The 16411-nt window shown below is 42.5% G+C and overlaps 1 protein-coding gene across 12 annotated transcripts in view; it reads left to right on the top strand.

Moving 5' to 3' along the window:
- Positions 1 to 16411, top strand: part of LOC109415284 (sodium/calcium exchanger 3) — a 504848-nt gene that overhangs the window by 160909 nt on the left and 327528 nt on the right. The window contains exons 2-3 of one of the 12 annotated variants that reach the window (XM_062847091.1): positions 12251 to 12300; positions 12540 to 15316. In XM_062847091.1, the coding sequence (XP_062703075.1) occupies positions 13557 to 15316 (1760 nt within the window). In that variant the 5' untranslated portion in view covers positions 12251 to 12300; positions 12540 to 13556. Of the gene's footprint in view, positions 1 to 10792; positions 11246 to 11367; positions 11591 to 11816; positions 15317 to 16411 lie in introns of those variants that run through there. The other 11 variants (XM_062847092.1, XM_062847088.1, XM_029877908.2 and 8 more) reach the window with 11 other exon arrangements.

Below are 16411 nucleotides of genomic sequence, written 5' to 3'. Positions count from 1 at the left end.
TAGATTGTAGCTGGCTGGATATCGTGTCCACATATTTTCCACGTATCAGAATAGCTACATCATCTGCGTATCCAATAATAACCTCAAAGCCTTGATTGATGAGCTTTTTATGGAGTTCGTCCACTACCAAAGACCACAATAAGGGCGATAGTAATCCTCCATGAGGACAGCATTTCACAGATCTTACTGATAGTTGCACACCTTCAAGTACGGAAGAGATCTCTCGATCTTTGAGCATCGATATCATCCATTCGATAATGCATTTATCCAAGCCCCTTTCTTCCATTGCTGAACGCATTGACCTGTAGGATGCCTTATCGAATGCTCCTTCAATGTCGAGTAAAGCAATCATGGGTATTTCATTGGCTTGAAACGATTTCTCAATTTTGCTGACTAGTGACTGTAGCGCTGTTATGGTAGATTTGCCTGTTTTGCCAAATTGAAATTTGCTTAGAGGCCTTTCTACTAAGCTGGTAGACTTGACAAAGTCATCCAATATTTTCTCCATGGACTTTAACAGAATACAAGAAAGACATATGGGTCTGAAGGCTTTTGGAGTTGTTTTGTCTCGTTTTCCAGCTTTTGGGATAAAAACAACACAAACTTTACGCCACGCCTTAGGTATGTAAGCTTAAGTAATACTGATTCTGAATATTCCGATTAAGAGCGGACAAATCGCCTCTTTTCCATGTTGAAGTAAAGCTGGGAAAATTCCATCTTTCCCGGCAGATTTGAAAGGTTGAAAAGAACTCAATGCCCATTCGACCCTCGACGCGACGGTGTGAAGATTTCACAAGCTATTTGATAGGTATTGGTTGACCATGCATGTCTTGCCTTATCTGAGTCCTGTTCTTCATCCGAGTAAGGAATCGACCCTGGGAAGTGAGTTCTCATCATAACTTCCAAAGTTTCAGAAGAATCAACAGTAAAACTGCCATCTTCTTTTTTAAGACTTCCAAGACCATTTGAATGGTGTTTCGAATAGACTTTATGAAGATTGCAGCCTTAGGAGCGTTATTGATGTCTTCACATACCCGTCTCCAGTTTTTCCGTTTGACTAGCCTAAATTCTCTGTTGTTCTGTAAGGGCTTGTTAATACTGAAACCAATCAGATGTATCTTTTGCTCTATTGCACAACCGTCTAGATTTCTTCCTCAGATCTGCCAGCCTATCATTCCACCAAGGGACATCCCTGTTGGATGATATCTGTCGGATTGGGAAGCTAGCATGATATGATGAAATCAATTTATAAATAATCTCATCAGATGCATTTTCAAACTGTGAAACAGACAAGATCTGCTCACTCTTATATAAATTTCCATTCATTAAATAAAAGCTGTAGAGGTCCCGGTTAGTTTTCTTTGGGTTTCTATAGCTTCCAATTAAATTTGATCCGGCTTTATAATCGAACCTGATGTTGTTTGTGATCTGACAATGATTCCTCATCAGAAACATGCCAGTTAGCGATCTTATCTGATAGCAGATAGCAACAAAGCGTAAGATCTAAAACTTCCTGTCGAATAGCATTAACAAAAGTTGGAGAATCCCCTTTATTGCATATGTCTATGTTATTAGACGAAATGTAATTCAGGAGATTCTCACCACTTTTATTAACATCTGTACTGCTCCATTTGGTATGATGGGCATTTGCATTGCACCCTATTACAAATTGGGCGTTTATTTTTTTTTTTGCAATAATTAACAAACCTTACGGCCAAATATGGAGGCACATAATCAACGTCAAGGTCGACACTTACGCATTCCTCCATGACGGATCGTCAATGTCACTCATCGAACAGTCTATCGCAGAAGCTATTGGAGCTAGCAGAACGGAGAAAACGTTACGCATCAAATAGTCTGGAGACATTAATAAGGCCATTACAGACACAATAGTCGTCACAGAGGAGATATCCGAAACAGGCAGCTACGAATGGTACAAGTTGTTCGAGGTATACACAGTCTAAAACCTTCGATTGGCACAACGGACCATGGACTACTGTTGCGCTGTACTAGGAATCTTAAAAGGTTATGGTAACTCCCACCTGCTAGTGACGCAAAAGCTGAGAGAGAGAAAACTCACTGAACCAATTGAATCGAAGGCCATGATTGGATGGGCGCTGTGTAGAAGTCTGCGGAAGCCTCGAGTTCACAAACAACTCCACATATCCGAGTCCACTGGCGATTAGAGTGGTTGTAATTCCTACTATAAAAACCGAAAAGGAAAAGCATGCGAACAAAATCTCGGAGACAACTTCGCTCCAAAGTTATGCGGAGGAAGGTCATCCAGCACGATTATCTGGTGTTACGAAACAGCCAGTCAATCAAGAACCGAGGGCAGTACGATGCTAAGAGAAATAATTAGCTAGAAATGCAGAATGTTACGAAGCAAATAGCGATTTTCAACGTGAAGGCTACATACAAATGCAAGATTCGAAGAAATCAAAGGGTACGATCAGCGACGTAAATGGTTCTTGTCAATTGAAGTTGTCATGAAACGGAAAGTGACAGCAACCTGGAATGCAGTCAGTAGCGAAGGTTGTCGGCGAAACGTTGAATTCCATGCTGCTCAAGGGTCCGGACTGCTCCGGACCTACTAACTCCAATATTGTCGCTTCCGTACCGGGAGCAAGAAGTTGCAAAATAGAACATAAGAGAAATGCACACTACTGTTTCTCTCTACAGATTCTCCCGAGGTGCCGATGAAAACCATGATCATGGATGTTGCTATATTAGGGGCAACCTGCTTTCCTAAGTAGTGCGTTAAAAGCCAGAACGGAACAGAACAAGAAGTGGAATTGCCGAATGAAGAAACCGCTGCAAATCAAAGGCACTGTATAGACGCCAATGTAGTTTCGACACGGCAAAGGAGGTGTTGACGTGTTGAGGTTTCGAAAGAAGTCATCACAGTACCAAAACGAGCGGGGTTCCATATCCGCATTTGGATGTGATAGGGATAGGGAAGTCCTCGAAAACTTGGAAGGGCTTACCCAGAACCTATCTAAAAACTATGCTGCTGGATAAGGAGAATGAATTGTAACAATTCATATGGCTGACGTGGATACAAGAAGATGATTACTGTAGCACTCTGAGAATGTGCTCAATAACTACTTGAGTCCAAATATAAGCAATACTCCGCTTAGATTTGAGCACCTACGACCCTCTGCATCATTTGTAATACACTCCGAAAAACTGGCTTTCTCAGTTTTGGACCATTCAAAGCAAAAGACTGAGAAAGACAGTTTTTCGGAAGTTACAAAATATCCAGTCGCACTCATCCAACCCAATTTGTATTACATATATGGAATAGTACCCGATAAGAAAGGCATAACAAAAACATAACATAATTATATCAACGGTTAATAACCTTGATATATAAGGTTTGTTTGATATATTTGTTGGAATCGGTACGAAAACTAGTTTGTATTATTTCAAGGTTCTAACAAAGTCAGTTACAATAAATGAATATGTGATTTGATCATCATTACATCAATTCATCATCATTACATACATATTCATGCAGACTTAAGTCAGATGAATTAAATAAATAAATAAATAAATAAATAAATAAATAAATAAATAAATAAATAAATAAATAAATAAATCAACATTATAACAAACTCAGTAATAATTTTTAAAATGCAATGTGCAACTAATCAATTTTTTTTGGTAGTGTTTAGTGCGTAAATTAGCCGCTGTATGGCGCCATTGTGTTTCGAAAATACATAATTGTTGATATCCTTCATTATATGAACTACCAAAAAAGCTCATGTCTTCATCAAAATTGTACAAAAAGCTTATGACTTTGGAAGGTGGAAAATGATGTAAGCAACTCCACCATTACGTGATGATATTGAGTAATTTTAAATATTTCTTATCATGATCCAGATCACCTGCACAGTTCGTATGTTCAGTAAAGTTGCTCATGATTCTTGAAATTCTCGAATGGTGTAAAATTTTATGCACAATTTCATGCATTTAATATGCTATTTGACATATTAAATCTCTTTATTCTTGGCTCTAAAGTGGAAAATGTTATATGTAATTGAACCGCGGCGTTTATATTTGTTTACAGGATTTTATACATATCTTACAGGTTGTCTGTTTATTATGGATGGCCACGGAGTACTTTCAGGGAATATTTCTAGAGATATTAAAAGTATTTCTCTTGTAGGTGTACTAGGGAGCTCACTAGAAGTCCTACCAGAGATCTCTCCGAGAGTTTTCTCAACGATTGCTACTTGAATTCTTACTGCCGATCCTCTAGTCAAATATTCAAATATTTCTCCAAAAGTTCTTAAAGAGATTTCCCCTAGAGTTCCTCTAGAAATTGTGGTTGGAGAAATCTTCAGCAACTTCTCCAAGGATTTCATAAAAAAGGCTTCCGATGATTCCCACAAAAAATTACTCTAAAGCTTCCTACGATAATTCCTCCAAGGAATTTTTCTAGAGATTTTTTCCAATAATTTTCAAAGGGTTCCTCCAGGAATTTCTGCAAAAAATCCATAAGAACTTCCTCCACGTATTCTTCCGGGTAATCCTCTGAGGATTTCTTCAACAATTTCTCCATGATTTTTTCCATGACCTCCTCTTTGAGTTCTTCAAAGAACTTTGCCCCGAGGATTTGTTGAAAGATTATTTCACATACATATTGGGATCCCAAGTAAACCACTCCTATGAACCATCATCTCTGATCATAGAACAAAAAAACACATTTCAATTCTCCAATTATATTTCACCGACCAGATCACGTCGCCTTTGATCTGTCAGAGCTCTCAGAGCTTGAACTACTAATATGAATTCAATTGTACAGTATACAGATCATTCGAGATAGGGATTTCCCGCAAGGTTTAGTTCAAAATCCAACATACATTTCCTCCTTTGAGAATTTCTTCAGAGAATCCAAAAGGGAGATTCTTTAAGACATTCTTAGCAAATTACTTCAGCCTATGCATCACAAATTCCTTAAAGGATTCTCCATCAGGGAAAATCCATGAGAAATTCTGAAGGATCTCAGTAATTAATTAAGTTCTAGTTTTAAAGTTAAACTTTTCAATCCAACTCCAATTTCTTTGAAATTTCTTAGTATGTATGTGGTCACTCAATCTCAGTCGTGAATATCACTACAATTAACCATAGCTTTTTTTCCGCATAGATAATCTGTGTATGCATATCTGCCGATCAAAATAGTTATGTACTACCAAATGAAGTGTAGTTGTTTTGTTAGAATAAATAAAATGTTTAGCTCAACCGCGAAACGAAGTGTTTTGATATCCCTTTGGATTTCCTGAACGCTTTGTGTTCGAAAACAAATTACTTCAAGTATGTATGGAAAGGTTTCTTTACAAATTTTATCGACAATTACACCAACGGCTCATTATGGAAATGCTTTTTATACCTTTTCAAAAAATCATTCATAAATTCCTCCAAGGGAATATTCCTGTAAGAAGTTGCGGTGGGTATTCCTACCGAAGCATTCACCACTTAAGCGCCTTAATACTACTGAACAACTTTTCAGAAGGAATACCATTAAATAATAATGAAATAAAACATGCCAAAAAACGCTTTAAACATTTATATAAACCCTGTCGCAACTAGTGCTTCGTTCCACACTTTTCACTATTTGAAAGTCATTAGCTATCTCTATCTGTTCAACTTAGTTAATAACACGAAGATATAATTGCTATCAACTGTATTAAGAACAGTTTTGTGTGACGTCCATTCGCGTAGGTACAGCGATGTGGGCTCCAGCTCCGAAGTAGTGAACGCTGGCTCTAGTGCACAACAAGCGCACACGACATTGAAGCTGAGGGACTAAATGAGCTGTAGTAACGTGCATGGTGACGTCATAACTGGGTATGGTGACGTCATACCTTCTCTACGGTATGTTGGAGCAGCGAGTCTATTTATAAAGGAGCTACCAATATGAAGGGGCCCATATAGCCGAGGCGGTAAACGCACGGGTATTCAGCATGACCATGCTGAGGGTGACGGGTTCGATTCCCGGTCGGTCCAGGATCTTTTCGTAAAGGAAATTTCCTTGGCTTCCTTGAGCATATAGTATCTTCGTGACTGCCACACGATATACACATGCAAAATGGTCATTGGCAGAGGAAGCTCTCAGTTAAAAACTGTGGAAGTGCTCATAGAACACTAAGCTGTGAAGCAGGCTTTGTCCCAGTGAGGATGTAACGCCAAGGAGAGGAGGAGGACCAATATGAAGAACCATTTCAGCTTATATCGCCCCTCACTTCAAGTGCTGCGATGGCCTCACTGGTAAAAACGACGAGCTCCTGTTCTAGGTTCTAACCGTCCTAGGTTCGAATCCCTGGGTTGTATGTATACTATGTGGAGAAGTTTTTTGATGCCAGTAAGTTTTCACTAAAAATAAAATGTCACTCTAAAAATTGATTACCCAAAAATGAGTTAATTTTTACACTACTTAATTTTTACCCAATATATTTATACAGTCATACCTCGATATAACGTAACCTCGATATAACGTAACTCGATATAACGTAACTTTTACCTCGATATAACGTAACTTTTTTTTTGATCCAACTTTTCACTATTTAAATAATTAGAGTGATCTACAAAATTTTCTATATGATATTACACCCCTCCTGGAACCAAGCCTGCTATCCAGTTATGGGTTATATGACAAATTTCAAAGTTTTATAAGAATTTTCGGTGTCACTGTTGATTAGAGATGTTATATAGCTTTTCACGGAACAAACATCACATCTTCTACTCATTATTGATATTACATCCCTACTGGAACATAGCCTTTAAACTCTAAACGAGATGACAGTAGACAGCATTGATAGTGAACTCGATTTCGTGTGATACTGGGTGTAAGAACGCCAGTAACGGTCCACTTTGTCTTAGAGTAAATTTTGCAGAAAATCACTAGAGAAACTCTCTGATAAATCCGTGGAGGAACTTCTTGAGAAATCACTGGAGAAATTCGCGAAGAAATCCTCAGAAGAACTCTTGAAGGAATTTCTAAAGACATTCCTGAATAAATGGTGGAACTCCTGGAGGAATGCCTGGAAAAAAAATCGTGCTTTATCCTCGGAGAAATTTCTACCGCAATAAACACAGTTATTCCTGGTAACATTCAGGGGCAGTCCTTAATTACATAAGGACTTCTGTATAAATCTCAGCAGGAACTTCTGGAGAAATTCGTGCACTGGTGGAATCCTAGTTGGATTTTCAAGAGGGGTCACAGTGAGAATCCATGGAAAAAAACTCAGGTTGAATTCCTGACGTAATTTAAAAAAAAAATCCGCGCTGCATTCCAGGAAGAATTCCTGGAAAAATCAAATAAGGAATATCTGGAGGAATCTTTGAAGAAATTTCTAGTGGAATTCTATCTGTTATTCTTGGAGAAATCCTTGCAATATTTTTTTAAAGAATTACTTCTGTATCTCAGAAGGAAATTTCCAAGGAATTACTGGAGAAACTTCTGGAGAAATCACAGAAGTTTTTCTAGCGGGATCTGAAAAGGAAATCTTTTGGAAACTCCGTCATTGTGCTGGATGAGTTGCAGCAAGAATACCTGGGTGAATCTTGGCGAATACCCCAAGTAACACACTTGTCTTAGAAGAATCACAGCGGCGCAGGTTTTCATGGCGCAGAAGTCACTGCGATTTACTTCCAGCTAGTAAGAATTCATTTGTTAGAAGTAAGTCACAGTGGCTCCTGCGCAACAAAACCTGCGCCGCCGTGAGTCTTCTGCAACAAATGTGTTATTTGGGACTCTTCGAACAGGAATAGTTGAAATATTGGAACTTTTTGGAGGATCCTTGCAGGATTGACTGGAGAAATCCTAGTAGAAATTTTAAGAGGAACGATAGAATCAAGCCTTGGAAAAATCTTGGACAGAAAAAATCTTGAAAAGCAAATCTCTTTGGGGAATCCTACAGAAATCCCTTGAGAAACCACGTGGAGGAATTATATCAAGAACATCTGAAGCAATTAAGGCAGGCGTTCCTAAATATATCATAGCAGATATAAAATTCAGTAAGAATTTATGGAGGAATCATAGAAGATTGAAGGATCCTTGGATAAATATCCTTAGAGAACTTCAGGATGAATCACATGAGGTATTTCCTGGGTGAATTCCCGAATTATTTCTAGAGGAATCCCGAGAGGAATTCCTGGAGGTATCATCGGATTATAATTTTGCCTGCGTCACATAGATGTCTTACTTATAATCACACCATATATAACGCTTGACGTTTGATCAGATCTAGATGCAAAAAAGGAGAAGAATCTTGATATATATGACATTGGCTTAAATATTTAAATATAAAGAGATATGCTAAGTATTCGAAATATGTATGATCTTACAAACTTTAAAAAAAAAATATATAAAATTCAATGATGAGAAAAATATATATAAGAAAGGCAGGAAATCACTGTTGGGTGATTAACATAATCTTTTTGGTAATTTTTTTTCAAAATATATATTTAAAACGAAATTCGTGAAAAAAAATTGTTGCTTCGATATAACGTAACTTCGATATAACGTAACGAAAATAAAATTGCAGTTACGTTATATCGAGGTATGACTGTAACTGCTTTATAACAACATGTGATATAATTTTCTTGATTTTTATATCTTATTTTGTTATAAGCTTGTTATAATTGTATCAAGACCTGTTATAATTATGTTATGGCTAGAGCAATTTTTTTTATAATTTTAGTTATTTTAACACCTAACCGGCGAATTTTATAACTTATTCTGTTATAAAAAATCTTTGAAATAAATAACTGAATCGGTTATAATTTTGTTATGCCTTTCTGATCGGGTAATCATCCGGAAAATATGTTAAATAGCCTTACGAAAATGGTAACGTATTTTGCGAAGACGATCCGAACATTTTTAACCACTTAAAGCTAAATACGAACTAACTTTTGCAGTAGTGATGTGCTTTCGTACCACAGACAGAGGACAGATAAATGTCGCACTTGTATCACCAAGAACGAAGTCTCGCCACTACGGAGGCTGTTTACTTTTTGACTTGACCTAATGGCAGCGTGGGATGTGATCAATGGTTAACCTGGGAGCGGTCGCGTCGTGTACTGAGTACACGAACCATGGAAAATGCACGCTTGTGATACACAGCGTGAACGTAGTGCCGTTGCAGGTAGTCGAAGTCGCAACTGCTCGAGGTTTAATGTGGTTAGCCTTGAATGTCCTTCCCCTAGCATCAATGACAGCAAGCATCAACGAGGTTGTCAGTGTGATGCTGGCTTATTGATGAATGGTGCTTAGGTGGAATAAGTCGCCTTCATCGTGAAGTCCGGCATTATACATGTACTAAGAGATTGCAAGTTTGCAAAGATGGCTGGCAACGAATTGTTCCAGTAAGTTGTGTGATATTCACAGGAAGCATTACTGGGAGCCGTCTGGCGCAAACCCAGCCATTCGCTCAAAGTCCATAAAACTTTCTTTTGTAGCGATTTATCCACAGTGTGCTCATGAATTAGCAGGCCAACCCTTTTTTACGGCGCGGGCCATAGGTGACATTCCATACCAGTTGACGGGCCAAAAATTCAAATTCGACCATTAATCACTTTTTTTTTTAACTTTTCTGAGCTTTACTGTTGAAGGTTAGAAATATTAGAATTCTTAAGATGAGAAGGGCAGATTACCACTGTCTCCACTCCTACGGTAGCTGTTCGGCTTCCCAGATCCTTACTATCAGCCAGTGCAGACAGATGGCCAACTTTTCTTGGCCCACCTTGTTGAGTTCAGTTGCATCCTACTTCTCCCAAAAGAGACGAGTCTACTGCTTCCGCTTCCAATTGTAACGCTTCACGTTCTGCTGGGATCCATGCTGCAGCGTGACCGTGCGCTCTACGTTATTCTACTCCAATATCTCTATACACTCTTCGTCGAACCACTCGTTCCTTCGATTTCGCTCCATTTATCCGACGGTGCTTTCGTCTGCATCGTTGATGACGATCATCACAGGTTGTTTGCAGCATAACTGCACTGGTGTCATGACTGACGACTGACCACGAGAACGTAGGTAGAGATAGGAGTTGCTGGGAAAAGGCTGATGACCTCAATGGCGTCCGTGCCGTTCACCAGTTTCACCTGGATTTGCACACATTAAAACCTAAGGCATCACATGATACAAAATCAATCGTGTCACTTTTGTTACTCGTGAATCGTATGATGCACCATGACCATCATCACAACCATAACGAATAACTTTCGGACAAGATTGCGCGGACATCCGCAACAAGTGTTCTCCGCACACGCCACGATTTTGACTCATTTCCCAGGAGATTAACATCACGCTTCCCGAACCTACCTTGTACCTACAAATGTTTCCGAACTTATCTACCTGCACGAATCAGGTACGAACCAATCAGCTGATAACCGAGGAACCTATAGATACGTGCATACTTACAAGCATAACAATTGATTGATCTAAATTTGAAAGTTCGCGCACGGCATTGCAGTAAAACGCTGATAAGACGCTGCGACAAATCGAAATCGAACAACCACCATTGTTGTTGTAGGTAGGTAGGCCGGTAGGGTGAACGCATGTTCAGGCAATCATCGTCGTCGTCGCGTCGCGTCGACGACCACCCGTCCCCATCGCCGACGCGAGAGAAAACGGAACACGATGTGCGCGCGAAATTGAGCGAGAGAGCGCGCGGATTTTCCGCGCGACTTTCGCGCGATTGACCAACCTCTGACGAAGTGATGTGACGACCCTAGGCTCTACGGCTCTACGGCTACTAGTTAGTCGGTGAGGTACCGGTTGGATACGTCCGTTCCGATATTTTTAGTTCAGTTCGTGGTGCTTTCGAATGCAGTGCGATTTTTCGTAGTGGCGGCAGCGTGTGTGGAAAGCTTCCTCTCTCACACACTTGTTCGCGCGTCCAAGTCCAAGTGAAATTTCGCCTGGGAACGTCGTCGCGACGCGACGGTCGCCTCCGCTCGCTCACTCATCTCACTATCAGATCAGCAGAGCCGTGTGTTCGTTGCTACCGCAACGCAAGTCTCGTTCTCCTGCGTGTGCGTGCCGAGCTCGACGACGGCGACGGCGACGGTGCGAAGACTCCTCGACGGATCTCTTCTTCGGTTCGTTCTCGTGGTGCGCGGGTGCGTGTGGCAGTTTCTCAAAGCCGCGATTGATTGCCAATCGATTTTGAGTTGAAATCGGGTTATTTTTTCTCCTCGAGTGGTTGGTTGATTTTCGTGGTGCAGCCGATTGTAGGGGTTCGTGTATTGTTTGTTTTGTTTCCTGGCCCGGTTGTAAACAATCGTTTACGCATTTCGCGGGAAAAGTGGATTTTCTTCATTAAGTGCAAGCGAATGTGATTCATTTTGATATTTTTCTGCTGGATTCGTTGGGGGAAATTTTCGAATGAATTGCCCGGGGCTTGGCAGAGCGAGAAAAAGAGCTCCGAGTGGTGAAATAAATGTGAAATTTTATTTTTAATGAGGATCGGGTTGTTCTTTCCTGCCGCCCCGTCGGGGCTAGATCGTGGTGGCGAAAAGTGCGTGTGACGAAGAGTACCGACGACGAATGTGCCCACCTGTGCCGCGAGCATCTCGGATCAGGTGGTGCGAGGGGAGAGAAACGAGAGAAAGTGCGCGCGCTAACGGGAGCGCCAAAATGTGACAAAGCCTACTAGATTACGACTTGACTGACTGATTTGTCGCCGATAGGGTTGCCAGCTTCGAATCGCGGGATTGCTCAAACGTCAATCGCTCGAATGTGACATTCATTTCCGATTTTTCTCTTCCTGCAGGAAAGACTTCGCCGCTAACAACAACAGTAACAACAACAACAACAACAGATGGATTCGAATTACCACACGTCGTCGAGGAATTTTAACGCAAATCAACAACAACAGCAAGAAAAAGTAGAAGAACGGCGGAACGGCCAGCCAAAGCCGTAGCAGCAGTGCGAGAGCTAGACTAAATTTAAACCCTCTCGCCACGGCCGCCGGCAGTTTGTGAATTGTGACACAGAGCATCGAAAGCCGCCAGTGATTCAGTGTGCGCTTGTGTGTTGACGACACGGGGAAAACGTCACGAGAAAGTCGCGCAGGGGAGGGATAAGGGGAAGAGCGAGTGCGCGCAGGGCTGGGGAAAGTGAGCGAGTGACAGAAGAAATAGTTGAAATCTATCTAAGAATAGTCCGTTTTGGCCACTTCTAGGCAACATAAAATTATAATAGCGAAAATATATCGCAATTTCTTCACTTTTTTTTTGTAGGACGGGCAAAAGCGAAATTCGCCGCGTGTGTGTTGTTGAGACGAGAGAAGGTTGTGTTGGCGATGTGTTTATTTTTAGTAATCGATCACACTTTTTTTTCGGTGTAGAATCCAGAGAAAGAGAGTGAAAATAGCGCAAAGCAGGGAAGAGAAAAATAGAGCAAGTGTCTCGACGTTAGTCCTCCTGCGAAGAGAGGACGCCGCGTGACAGGTTGTTTTGCTCCCGCAAGTGAATCCAGCGAAAAATAGCAAGAAAAAGGGTGTTTTTGTGATGAAAATATCTTCCACAGATCGCGACCAATCATCCGAAATCGGCACCGATTGATCCGAGAGAGTGAAGGAGAAAAACGAAGATCAAAAGTGAACGGCCGTTGAACGAAGCTTCGTCGAACACCGCCAAGAAGCGCCACCTGGGCGAGTGATTGAGTGATTTTGTCGTCTGTTTTTTGTTGAGTGCTCCACGTGGAATCCAGTATGGCATCGGCTAGATCCGCACAAGATCATCCTCCGATCACCGGATCCGGCAGCCGCAGTTAGCAGTGTCCAATCTGGATGAATCCTCCGCACTACAGCGCTACGTCAAATTCTGCACAACTAGTCTTAACTCACCGGAAGTAATCACAAACTAAACTGACAGCCGTGAACCGTGAATCGTTCTCCGTGACAAACTTTCGCGCGTCTTCGTGTTTCTACACTTGATCTTCAACCCTCTATTCTATCTCGCGTTTCCTCGATCGATCGATTGACCGCTCAACAACTGCTCCAGACTCATCTCTTCCAACTCGCCTCCGTCGCTACCGAGAAACGTCTGCAGATCGGCATCGAGACCTAGTCGCAGCTCACAATCCTACTGCCAACCGGAGACCGCCGTACGGGTTCGGACTTCTTTCGTGATCGCTTCGCACATCTTGGCTCCCAGAGCACCGTGTAGCAACTGTAGAGTAGTTGTTCAACACTAATTCGCCACCTGCATTTTGAAACTGCACTGCACGGAACCTCCTTCCCTAATCCCTGTGACTCCCTGGTCCTCGCCTAACCCACTCTCAATTCGGTGGCTGACTTTGCGGGTTGTGCTTCCAACTGTAGTCCTAACTCTGTACTCTAACGGCTCCAGTGTTGTATTGCTGTAGTGTTGTTGTTGTTCGTGGTGGTGGTGGTAGACTCGGTTGATCTCGATCGCTTGCGCTAGTCCTAGAAGGCACTTCATCTCCACCAAGGTAGTCTCCAATTGGCAGCATACTCCAGCACTTGTCCGGCGTCTCTGACAGTACTAACGACCAAACCCTTGCACTTTCCCATCCTGCACCATGGCAACTCGGGGTTTCAGCGTCCGCACTACGTTAGGATACGGCTTTGGCGTCCTCCTCGTGATCGCATTATCAGCGGCAACAGCGTCAGTAAATAATGGTGTCAGTAACGGCACCCCGGCGAATCAGTCGGATCGTGCGGCTGCCGTCCCAGCAGGGCACCACATCAAGGACGACGACACGTTCTGCGAGGACGGATTGCTCCTGAAGGTGTGGGAACCGCAGGACAATCTGACCACCGGCGACCGTTTCGCCCGCGGTATGGTGTACTTCTTCGCACTGCTTTATCTGTTCATCGGTGTGTCGATCGTCAGTGACCGTTTTATGGCAGCTATTGAAGTTATAACATCGAAGGAGAAGGAGGTCCGGGTGAAGAAACCGGGCGGCGAAGAGCAAATCGTCGTCGTCCGCGTTTGGAACGAGACGGTTGCCAATCTAACACTGATGGCACTCGGCTCCAGCGCACCTGAGATTCTGTTGTCAATCATTGAAATCGTAGCGAAAAACTTCAATGCTGGTGACTTGGGTCCTGGCACCATCGTCGGTTCGGCTGCCTACAATCTCTTCGTTATCATAGCAATTTGCGTCCTGGTTATACCCGACGGGGAGGTACGCAAAATTAAACATCTACGGGTATTCTTCGTGACAGCGACTTGGTCTGTATTTGCTTACATCTGGCTTTACCTCATCCTGGCACAGATCACCCCAGGGCGCGTAGATGTTTGGGAAGGTTTGCTCACGTTTATGTTTTTCCCCGCCACCGTAGTGACGGCCTACATCGCTGACCGGAGACTACTGATCTACAAGTACATTGGCAAGCAGTACCGCATGAACAAGCGTGGCGTCATCGTCCAGGTAGAGGCCGAGTCGGCGCTTGAGATGAATAATCGGGACGAGAAATTGAATACTATCGATGAGAACGGCGGCATTACCGAGGAGGTCCGCGATTTCGAAGAGTCACGTCGGGAGTACATTTCCACCTTGAAAGATCTACGCAAGAAGTATCCCCAGCATGATCTCGAACAGCTTGAGATAATGGCCCAAGAACAGTTGATGAACAAAGGACCCAAGTCGCGGGCATTCTACCGCATCCAGGCAACTCGCAAGATGATGGGCAGTGGTAACATTATGCGAAAGATCTCCGAACGGGCGCAGTCGGATCTGAGCGAGGTCAAGGCCGAGCTGCAGCGCGTAGACGTCGACGAGGCGATCGAAGAGGACGCCATCTGCAAGGTGTTCTTCGAGCCGGGGCACTACACGGTCATGGAGTCGGTCGGGTCGTTCGATGTGCGCGTCGTGCGTCGCGGCGATTTGTCTTCCGCGGTTACGGTCGACTACGAAACGGAGGACGGTTCGGCCGAGGCCGGTTCCGATTACATCGGCAAGAAGGGTACCCTCACGTTCCCACCGGGGGTCGACGAGCAGCGCTTCCAGATCGAAGTCATCGATGATGACGTGTTCGAACAGGATGAACACTTCTACATCCGGTTGAGTAACGTCTCGGAGCCGGCGACGCTTTCGACGCCCAAAGTGGCTACCGTTATGATCCTGGACGACGATCACTCGGGTATCTTTGCGCTGGCCAGCAAGGACCACGAGTTGGTCGAATCGGTCGGTGTGTACGAGCTGAAGGTGCAACGGTACAGTGGAGCCCGCGGTCGCGTGCGGGTCCCGTACTGGACCGAGGATGGTACCGGCAAGGCCGGCAAGGATTACGAGGAGCAACGCGGCGAGCTGATCTTCGAGAACAACGAAATTGAGTGAGTACCCTTGTTTTTCTTTCGTTGTTTTCTTGATTAAAATTATTCCTAGCAGATATGGCAGTTAAGTATTGTTACAAAAATAAAAGGAAATAAATTATTACAGCGGATTGACATATCACGGACACATAGAACCTTACAAATGTACAAACAAGAAACATCACAAATTCACACAGCACAACACAGAACATAAATGTGCCATGTTATCCAGATGGATGACATCTTCCGATCACAGGGTGACGACCCAGTCAACCAGTGATCGTATAAAATGTTGAATAAGATGTTAAAGTAGAGGCGATATGCGTACATTTTACACGCGCCTGGTGGCATTCACGCATATGGCCTCCACTTTATCATCTTATGCAACATCTTTTACGATTACTGGTTGTCTGGGGAGGTTTCATTGATTGGTTTGGGTCCATCAGTCATCCTGGAATTGTATTTTAGTTGGTATCTTGCCTTTTAGTTCACAGTCTTTGTTACTGTGTTCAGAGCTTGGTTTTGTCTAGGAAAACTAATCCTTATCAGGCATCCCGTTTCGGGTTTCGATACTAGAGCTCTATAACTTGAAGTCCGTGTCAGGGAAAGATTTCTATCTCTAGTATTTATCCGCTGAACGAAATAGCCTGAAAGTTGGCATTCAAAATAGGATTGCACTTCATGGGCCACTATTATTCCAGAACCCTAAAAAAATTAGGCGAATATTTACAAGTCAAATTGAAAGATATAACACAAATAACTCACGAATGTTACATTTAGAACACATTAAACAATTATTTTGTCTTATTAATGTAACACATATTTATACTCGTAACATTTTTTTTTTATAAAGGCTAAACTGTACATCTGAGTATAGTTTCCGGAACACCTTCATTATTTACATGCTTAGACCAGACCTAATTTACATCCTATAGCCATAAACAAGGTACAGTTTTTTTTTCATATTCTGGGAAGGTTAGGGTGTTCCAAACTGTCCTGAAATTCAGTCCTACAAATCTACAGGCGTTATTTTGTTCGTTTTAACAGAATAACATCGAACCATACTCGGGAATCCATGATTTTTTGAAAATTCTAAGGACATTCAGAGGCTTTCAA

The sequence above is a fragment of the Aedes albopictus genome, chromosome 1 (assembly GCF_035046485.1).
Source record: "Aedes albopictus strain Foshan chromosome 1, AalbF5, whole genome shotgun sequence".
Lineage (NCBI taxonomy): Eukaryota > Metazoa > Arthropoda > Insecta > Diptera > Culicidae > Aedes > Aedes albopictus.
The sequence above is the reverse complement of the archived record's forward strand: the minus strand, read 5'-3'. Positions and strand labels throughout refer to the sequence as shown.